We start from the raw sequence: 10,532 nt of genomic DNA on the forward strand, positions 1-10,532 counted from the left end.
GCCCCCTGCAGACCAGTGCTGTGATTGCACACAGCACAAGTTTAGCAGCATATTTCAGTCAATGATTTCAGCTGAAACCTGCTGATCAGCTGTGACCAATCACACACACACAACTGTGTACTGTGAACAGCGATCTGGCTGTTTCTTCTCCCTGAAAATCAAGGAGAAAAAACAGCCAGATTAGTAAGTAAAAGCAGAACACATTACAGTTGTTAGGCACACAGTTAACCTCTTGATTGCATCTAGATGTTAACCTCTTCCCAGCCAGTGTCATAAGTATACAGTGTCAGTGTACAGTATTATCACTGATTGGTGTCACGAGCAACATCATTGCCAGTTAGTGACCCTCCCAGCCGATGTCTGTTAGCCCCAGATTGCCTATCACAGTCACACTAGAAGTCGCTGATCACTGCCATTACAGTATAGCATCACAGCTGCGTAAATTCTAGTATATATCATCATTTGTAGATGCTATAACCTTTGCAAAAAGCAGTTAATATACAGCTGTAGCCAAAAATTTTGAGAATGATACAAATATAAATTTTCACAAAGTCTCCTGCTTCAGTGTTCTTTTTGTCAGATGTTACTATGGTGTGCTGAGGTATAATTACAAACATTTCATAAGTGTCAAAGGCTCCTTTTAATAATTACATTACATACTTGCCAACTGTCCCGTTTTTTCAGGGACAGTCCCGGCAAATAGGAGCCTGTCCCGGGTAATTTACATTGTCCCTTGCAATTTATTTATATATACATATTACATTTTTTGTATGGTCACACCTGAGCACATTTGACACTTTAGGATTGCAGGGAATTGTGAGGACAATTTTAAACTTTAGGCAGAAGTACTGAATGGGAGAATTATTCCAACTCTGCTACTTTGGCCTCAAGTTTAAAATTCCCCTTTCAATGTCCTGTAATTCTCTCTTTATTGAGTAGACCCTATAATCTGATAAGTAGGCGGAGATTAATTATGTGGAGTGGGTGGGGCTTCAGGGAGGTAGGTGTGGTAAGTAATTAATAGCTGTGCTGAAAAGTGTCCCTGGAAATTTTTATCAAATGTTGGCAACTATGACATTAGGTTTATGCAAAAAGCTAATATTTTCAGTGTTGACCCTTTTTCAAGACCTCTACAATTCGCCCTGGCATGCTGTCAATCAACTTCTGGGCCACATCTTGATTGATGGCATCCCATTCTTGCATAAACAATGCTTGGAGTTTGTCAGAATTTGTGGGTTTTTTTGTTCACCCGCCTCCTGAGGATAGACTTCTCAATGGGATTAAGGTCTGGGGAGTTTCCTGGCCATGGACCCAAAATTTAGATGCTTTGTTCCCCAAGCCGCTTAGGTATCACTTTTGCTTTATGGCAAGGTGCTCCATCAATTGTTCCTCACCAAACTGTATTATTGTCACTGGTTCCCATCAAAGTGTCCATGTCAGCCTGCCCACCATGTTATCACAGTCCCGCTATAAGTCACTAATCACTGCCATTACTAGTATATTTTAAAAAAAAAGTAAATAAAAGTTCTAGTTAATATCCCATAGTTTGTAGATGCAATAACTTTCGTACAAACCAATCGATATACGCTTATTGGGATTTTTTTTTTTTTTAACTAAAAATATGTATCCGAATACATATTAGCCTAAATTAATGAAGGAATTTAAATTTTTACATTTTTTTTATTAGATATGTTCTATAGCAGAAAATACATTTAAAAATTCACAATTTCCAGTCGTTTTTTATTTATAGTGCAAAAAATAGAAAACCCAGTGGTGATCAAATACCAACAAAAGAAAGCTCTATTTGTGTGAAAGAAAAATGATATAAATGTCATTTGGGTACAGTGTTGCATGACTGCGCAATTGTCAGTTAAAATAACGCAGTCCAAAAAAGCAAAAAAAAAAGGTCTTGTCATGAAGGGGGGGGGGGGGGGAGGGTGGTAAATCTTCTGGACATCAAGTGGTAATTATAACTGTGCTCCCAAAAACGAATAGCTGGAATTTGGTTGCTGTGGCCAACGCATACGCTTTAACACTACTTCTATAGTGCAGCTCATAATGGTTACAGTGCCATTTGCATTATTCTCCCCTCAAGGACAAGAAGTACGCCAGCGACAAGTACAAAGACATCTACACAGAGCTGAGCAACGTCAAGGCCAAGGCCGAATGCGACATCAGCCGGCTGAAGGAGCAGCTGAAAACAGCCACCGAGATGCTGGGGGAAAAAACCCCGGAGACGGCATCTGTGTCTGGATACGGTGAGTCACTCGCAAGACCACTGCTGCTGTCAAGGCAAGGATTTGTGCTTTGCCTCTTCGATGTCACTAATTCATATCAACAGTACATTCATTTCATTTTCATAAACTGCCCTGACATGACAAAACATGATTTTTATGCTGCAGATATCATGAAATCTAAGAGCAACCCAGATTTCCTGAAGAATGACAGGTCCAGCATTAACAGACAGCTGCGGAATATCAGGTCCAAGGTAGGCAGAGATAAGGAGCGCCATGTAGAAGTTGATAGTTCTATGCTGGGAGGGTTCTAGTTACATTTTTTTTAGGATGGTTCTGAGGATCTGGGGAAAACATCTATCCAGTTCCTTAAAACCTGGCAGGAGGTGCCATCTGTGGAAATGCATGACTGGAGGGGGAATCGTTCCTTTTCCCATCATACAGATTTCCTTCCAGCATCTGGTGATTGCCCCAGAGTGCAGCAGGATCTGAATGTGTGTATCATTCAGTGAGGCTCCTGTTTTATCACATCTTGAGATCTAAATGCACAACTTTTACAGGTGTCATCACCTACTGACTCTTTGCTGAAAGCTGGGACTCTTCATGGACGACAAGGGGGACCCGGCATGTCTAGCATTCAACAAAGTGTCAGCAAATACTGAGATGATTGATTCTCTATCCATTCTCTAGAGGTGGTGAACACAGCTGACGCAGGCTTCCTTACTAGACAGCCAGCCTTCCAGCTACCGGATTCATGATCCAAAGCCTGTACTCTATCTAAATAATAATAACATTTGTACAGATTGACCATGTAAAGATGATTTAATTTGTGACACCCTTTTCCCTTCCTGAGCCTTGTGATTTTATTTCTCCAGTTGGTCACCCCGTATAGATCATAATTGTCTACTTGTTAGTAAGTATATGTGATTGATGCCCCCCCTCTCCCCATACACATATTTAGTAGTTTGGGTTATGTGGGAAGTTGCCTGCACTTTGGTATCACAGTGTTTTGGGTGGGTAATGGGGTTGGTATTTCAGCACGATCACCCAGGATTCACGCACTCTCTCTGTCTGTCTGTGTCTGTGTGTCCCTTTGTCCCTGGCAGTCCGTAATTGAGCAGGTCTCATGGGATAACTGACAAGTTCCACGTACCAGGTTCCCTGACATGTAGGTAAAACCAAGGCCAGCAAACTGTGCATGCAGAACTTTCTCTCCACCCCAAGTGCTGCCGTGTGCAGCCTTGCCCCTCTCTCACAGCCACAATCTTTCAGACGACAGAACTCACACTCACCGTACACAGCGGGGTTATTTGCCACCACACCTTGCCGCTGTTCATCCTTAAAGTCAACTACTATTCTCAGATTTAAAGGATATTCTAGAAAATTTTTGCAGAAGGAAAGTTGTGGATACTAGGACATTTTGTGTTTTTCATTTTGCTAAAACAAAAAAAGTGCAGAATCTAGTTATGAATTTTTGCCACAAGTAATACAACGTACACCGAAAAGTGAAAATACACCGTAGGGGCATTTAGAATCGGCTTAGTCTGCTCTGGGTAAATTTGACGCACTTAGGATTCCTCAGTTCATTTATTTCCACTATTGCTATGAAAAAACAAGGACGAGACATAACTGGGATAAGTGAATAACCTAATCCGGACATGTCACATACTCTACTTGCGTCAATACAAAATGAATGGGCGCAAACCGCTCTGCAAGTTGAACAGGAATCCGGGGCACACGGCCACTCGTGTGTGTATATAGAAAAGGAAAAAGCGCCATCGAGTGGGCAGTTTCATAAAGATTTTAGAACTCGCACTACATATCTGGCAAGATGCAGAATCTGCATAGCTGTCCCTGTCCCACCGATGATGGCAAATCACGGCTGCTGGAGGTGCTCACAGGGCTTGGAGTAGACGTTAGACGCAGTTCACCCCAAAGCTGACCTCACTTCCGCCCTATACCCATGGGGTCCAGGAACTTCTCCTCCAGCCCTGTGAGCACCCCAAGGGGCCGTAATTTTCTATCGTCGGCGGGACTTGGACACCTATGCAGATTTTGCTAAATATGTACTGTGAGTTCTAACATTTTTAATAAACTGCCCACTAGATGGAACTTTTCCCTTTCTACACACACACACACACGCAGTGGGGGAAATTAAATGCAATTCAGACAGGAATCCTGTTCAAATGGCATGCGATTCTTTGCAGTGTGATTTGTGCCAATTTCTTTATTGACACAAGTCACACCACAAAGTATCGGTACTCGGTATTGGCAAGTACTTGACTGAAAGTATCAGTGCTGGTACTTGCTGGTAAAAAAAAAAAAACGGTATCAGTGCAACCCTATTTAGGATGCAACATGTATGCATTTTAATGCAAAGCAGGTCACCACGTGGAAAACGCAGCGCAACACAATGCAAGTAAAGGGGAAAAAAAAAAGTTTGCTTTGTGATTTTTTGTCCCTTAAGCTGATGTCCATGTTTAATGTCACGTTAAATAGTTTGTTTGGACCAAGCTGATCCAAACACACAATTTGCTTAACTAAAAGCTGCAGTGTCTCTAAGCACTGTATGTGCTGCATGTAACTTCAGTGCCATACAGTACACAGTGCTGGGTCCTGGCTGTGGAACAGAGACTTCTGTCTCGCACCCGGAACAAAACAGATACTAGTTAAGCAGCGCTCAGGCATTCATAGGCAGTTTTGTATTGAATGAATACAACGTTTCCTCTAATTGGCTGAGTCTGAGAGCGTGACGTTATCAGTCCGACCTTCTTATCCAGTCAGTCAGAGCAATGAAGAGGGTTTAGTTCTGCTTTGTTCCTGATTTCAGCCCAGGCTATACACAGCACCACAAATTAGCCCTACTTTTGGCGTTAAGCCATGCCCTCTGCCACATACCTGCCAAATGGCAAAATCTCTGTGGATTGGGGCTTTGTGTCGATATGGGTTTGAAGTTAATCCTAGTTAGAAAGAAGTTCATGCCTTAGGTCAGTGATGGCAAACCTTGGCACCCCAGATTTTTTGGAACTACATTTCCTATGATGCTCATGCACAGTGCAGTGTAGTTGAGCATCATGGGAAATGTAGTTCCAAAACATCTGGGGTGCCAAGGTTCGCCATCACTGCCTTAGGTGCTGCATGGGCCGAGGATCCAGGGGAATCCACAGGGTTCTGTAGACTAATACAGGTACCTAAATTTAGATCCATTGTTCGCCATCTCAGGTTCATGGTAATAAGGGTTTGTGAGTCTGGTGTCTTCACACCCATTTTTGTTTTGTACCTAAGACGTCACCACCTTCTATGTGCATCGCCAGGCACAGGAATCATCATCCTCCTCCTCCAATGTTGTCCTTTGTATTTAAGTGAAGTAGTGTGTAGTGGACATGAACAAATGACTCCTTTATAAACAGTTAGCTAGGGCAACATTTTTTCTGAGGGAGGGAAATGTATTCCTGCAGATGAATATCCTCACTAGAAGGATTTATGTATGGGATGTCAAATTCGCTCACATGGATACCACTGGCATCCACTAGAGGGAGCCCAATGAATAGAGATTGTAAAGACTTCAGGATAATGAATGCGTTGTACGTGGTCAACATTTACAAGGGTGACATGAAGGGGGAGTCTATAGAAGGATGACTCTGGGAGGCAGGAGGTAATGCTTGTGGACTTCCTGGTCAAGTCTGCTGACTACAAATACTGACAGTGGATAAAAAAAGTCTATACACCCCTGTTAAAATGTCCGGTTTCTGTGATGTAAAAAAAAAACGAGATAAAGATAAATCATTTCAGAACTTTTTCCAACTTTAATGTGACCTTTAGGCTACATTCACATGTTAGCGTAGCGGACCGCGGGCAGAATCACCACGGTTCTGCCCGCAACCCAGAAATCATTGCAAATCGCGGGACGCCTGTGCGTTGCCGTTGATTTGCAATGGCACCCCAAACGCTGTGCGATGTTGCCGCGATTTCTGCCAAAGAAGAAGCTCTTGTACCTTTTTTGGGCGTCATGCGTCCCGCGATTTTGTTTGCGCGATGTTACCGCGATTCGGCAGGTGGAAATCGCGGCAACATCGCACAGCGTTTGGGGTGCCATTGCAAATCAACGGCAACGCACAGGCGTCCCGCGATTTGCAATGATTTCCGGGTCATGGGCAGAATCGCGGTGATTCTGCCCGCGGTCCGCTACGCTAACATGTGAACGTAGCCTTAAACTGTACAGCTCAGTTGAACAACAAACTGAAATCTTTTAGAGCCCATTCACATTAGCGCGACTTGTCAGCCTGACAAGTCACGGTATGTCACAGTCCATTGAATAGTACAGGACTTAGAAAAAGGGTCCTGTACTACTTTGGGGCGACCTCGGAGCGACTTGCATAGACTTCCATTATGTGAAGTCTCTGCAAGTCGTGCCGAAGTCGCGGGGCACGCAACTTCACAGGTCACCCCCGAAGTCGTGTCGCCTCAATGTGAATGGGCTCTCAGGTGGAAGGAATTTAAAAAAAAAAAAAAAAACAAATGAGGGTGTTTTTGTTTTTTTTCCAGGTGGGCTCCAGTTGTTTTTGGTTAAAGCCCTTGTTGCCTGGTTGGCTACTTTTTAGCATTGGGAATTTTTTGCTGTTCCTAACCCCCCCATTTTTTACACTGCTTTGGGACATCCCAATGGTTATGGAGATCAGGAGCGGTGTGCGTCAATTAACGAAAGAGAAAATGGGATTTTTGACTTACCGTAAAATCCATTTCTCTGATGTTCATTAAAATCCATTTCTCTGATGTTCATTAAAATCCATTTCTCTGATGTTCATTAAAATCCATTTCTCTGATGTTCATTAAAATCCATTTCTCTGATGTTCATTGATGGACACAGCACCCATCCCTCTGTGGAGTTGTAATTCTTCTGACACTGCTTGTAACAAAATTGAGTACCTATAGCAGAGAGAGGGAGTATACCCCCTGGGACTGCCCATAGGCGTAGCCAGATTCTTTTTCTGCCTAGTGTCCTACTCCTGTAGGGGACAGTATAAACCAATGGTTATAAAGATCAGGAGCTGTGTTCATCAATGAACATCGGAGAAATGGATTTTACGGTAAGTCAAAAATCCTATTTTTAACAGGGGTGTGTAGACTTTTTATATCCACTGTAGCTGAGAAAGTCATGTGGTCACCACAGTACAGGTGACATTCCAATACTGCAAAGTTTGTAAACCGTTTCAATCTGTGGAAAACTTAGGAGACATGCAATAAGCATCTGATTCTGAGCATCTTGTAGAGTGCAATTACCCAGTGCCAACAGCTATAAGGCAATTCCCCTACATAGTGCAAGAGGATTTCTGTTTGGACTACATGGATTATTGTCCTTTATTACTCTCTGCAGTGTCCTTTAAGGAACTGGCCAATAGTAGATATGCATCCTAATCAGCTGACCAAATAGCATGATAGCATAGATCTACAAATTGATTCAAGATTTGTTAATCGGATACAGATGAAAGCAAACATTGCTTTTGCCTTGAGCTGGAACCTGACCTGCGACAAAGCAGTTCTACACAGAACCAGTGTCAGAATTTCACCTTTCACCTGCAGGGGGCAGTACAGGTGAAAGCTACTAGTGATTGGAAACTGTGGGGAGGTCGGTCCACTCTGTAGGGGTGATAGTAAAGGGGAGCAGTAGCGACTATGCTTCCCTTAGCAACGTCCTAGAAGTATTCCAGTCCGTCTTCAGGAGGTATGTAAATAGCCTACACATACAGCCAAGGGCAAATCTAGATAGCTTGTTTTTAATCTACAAACGTCCCTAAGGCCTCTTTTACACTGACGGGACTGATCGAGTTCACCTGTGTTTTTCAGACCCAATCTGACCATCCATAGTGCTCTATGGAGCACCGGCATCGGTCCGCTACAAACAAACGGATGGAGAAAAGTTCCCCATCTATCGTTCGGATGACAGTTGGATGGAGATGGACAGGCAGTCCGTTTCCACCCAACTGCCCCATAGAGAAGAGTGGGCTCTGTCCATATCCACTCTACATAGCGGAGCGGACATGGACCTGTCATTGGCCTGCTCAGAGGGGATCAGCGGACCGATCCTCGCCGAGCAGGCAGTTCCCCTTGGTGGAGTCCGTCCAGTCTGCAATTGGCCTTATTTACATAGCCAGGTGAACCATGCTTGACACTTGTCAAGGTTTTTATTGCCACCTCTGCCGCTGTTAAGGCAATTCACCCTATTTGTCAAGTTTACAGTTCTCATCCAAAGTAATAGAAAATCATAAATTGTAGGTTGTGCCCAGAACAGTAATGAGGTGAAATCCTCCAGTTGGGACACTGGTTCTGGTGACAACTAGGGATTTCCTCTCGGTTCCGTTTTGTCTTAAGCTGGGGGTCTCTAAACCTTCTAAGCAATTGCCCAGTTTGCTGCCCTTCAGGCTTTAGGGGGGCCAGACTGTGGTCAGTGGGAATCGAAAAATCCCCAGTATCAGTGCCCTATTATTGGTTCTAATGGGAAGAATAGTGCCCCATTGATGGTGTCAGTAGGGGGAAAAGTGCTTCATCATTGGTGTTAGTTGGTGGAATAGTGTCCTAAGGACCAGATAAAAGCAAGCAAAGGACCACATCTAGCCCCTAAAGGACAGAAAGTGGCAATACAAACTTGACAATGGTTATAACCCCCTATTACTTTATCCAAAATAAAAAAGTCCTTCAGTTCTACTTTACCAAGAAGAGAAATTTCCAACTGCCTTGGAGGTTTGCTTCAGATTAGGTCTTTTGTTCAGTAATATCACAGCACTTTGACTACTATAGGTGAGGAGCAGGTAGTACCAGAGAGGTAGAATAGGTGAGACAGTAAGATTAGCGCATGATGTTTTATGGAATGTATCCAATAGTCACACTTAGCTGTAGTTGACATACTTCCGTCATCGTCCCATTTTGTGGCTCCCCCTCCTCTCTGGTCTTTGCATCGTGGTTGTTCACTCTGGTTCCTCTCACCAATCTGTCATGTGTGACTCACCCACCAAGACACTCCTGTCTGTCTTCAGCATGCATCACTAATCTCTGTCCATGTAGTGTGTACATTACATCTCGCATTTATGTCCAGCAATCCAGTTCTTCTCATCTCACCTGTGGTCTGTCTTTTCCTCACACAGAGCCTGAAGGAGGGGCTGACGGTCCAGGAGCGCCTCAAAATCTTCGAATCCCAGGACTATAAGAAACACTAACACCTCCCGATTTCTGCTGCGTCTCCCCAGGGCTTGGAGCAGACATAAGCCGCCTCACCCCCCCCCAGATCCATCGGGCTTCAGGGGACTCTGATGTGCAGCTTTTTTTTTTTATTATTCTTTTGCACATCATTTGGCTCTTGGAAATGTGCAAGGCCGTTCAGGTGTTGAAATGGTTGATTCCTGTGGGTACCTCTCCAGCTCTGTCTTTGTTTTTATTTTTCCTCCTCTCTCTTTGCTCTACGATGGGGCACACTCTCCTCTCCTCTGCCATCTTGTCAGAGCTTTAATTCACAGTCAGTATTAAGGCACGTCTGCCGATCAATAAGCTATCAGGTGTGAAGACTCTGGGACCTGCATGGACTCTCAACATGCGGTGGTGCTGTACCGGGAGGAACTGAACCACGTAACGGGCACATTTGACAGGGCTGCTTTGTTTGGTAATAAGGACTCTTGCTCCCTCCACAATTGTCTGTAGTTATTTATATATATGTATGTGCATGTGAAGTATGTGTACATTATAGGTGGAGATTCATTTCTCCAATCAAATGTAACAAAGAGTGGCTATTGCCCTTGTTAGAACCATGTCCAGCTCTTTGTCTTGCCATGTAATCCTTAAAATAGCTGGAGGTAATTCAGGTTGAGGGTCTATCGGCCCTCTTTGATGTGGACCTACTGTAAGAGGAGGCCTTTTTTTGTGTGATGGATGCAGGCTCTTGAATATTTATTGTGACCCACAATAAAAATGACAGTTGCCGCTCTAGGCTCCACCAGGTCCTCCTGCATGACAAACCGCTAGGAGTGCCGACAAGGACAGAGCGTGTACCAGCTCAAAATATCTAGTAGGGAAAGAAAGTCCTAAAAATCGCACATCAAAGCATATCCCTGTAAGGTGGTATATGACAGCCTCAGCCCCTGGCTCAAACCAGGCCACGCCCCCAAACACTTTTCATTCCTCCCCCATGACTAAGCTCAGGGGTAGAGTGAAATGCATTTGTGGACATGGCCTGGTTGGAGCCTAAGCTGATGCGGTCATATACCACCTCACAGAGTTTTGCTTTTGATGTGCGGTTTTTAGGACTTCTTT

The 10,532-nt window shown here is 43.9% G+C and overlaps 1 protein-coding gene across 6 annotated transcripts in view; it reads left to right on the forward strand.

Moving 5' to 3' along the window:
- Positions 1-10,299, forward strand: part of MPRIP (myosin phosphatase Rho interacting protein) — a 312,245-nt gene extending 301,946 nt beyond the window's left edge. For 5 of the 6 annotated variants that reach the window (XM_082259996.1, XM_082259997.1, XM_082259998.1 and 2 more), the window contains 3 exons: positions 2,096-2,258; positions 2,403-2,488; positions 9,374-10,299. In XM_082259996.1, the coding sequence (XP_082116122.1) occupies positions 2,096-2,258; positions 2,403-2,488; positions 9,374-9,445 (321 nt within the window). In that variant the 3' untranslated portion in view covers positions 9,446-10,299. Of the gene's footprint in view, positions 1-2,095; positions 2,259-2,402; positions 2,489-3,340; positions 3,403-9,373 lie in introns of all 6 variants that reach the window. The other variant, XM_082260001.1, reaches the window with a different exon arrangement.
- The last annotated feature ends 233 nt before the right edge of the window (positions 10,300-10,532 follow it).

This window comes from Pelophylax lessonae (genome assembly GCF_965119305.1).
Source record: "Pelophylax lessonae genome assembly, chromosome: 6".
Lineage (NCBI taxonomy): Eukaryota > Metazoa > Chordata > Amphibia > Anura > Ranidae > Pelophylax > Pelophylax lessonae.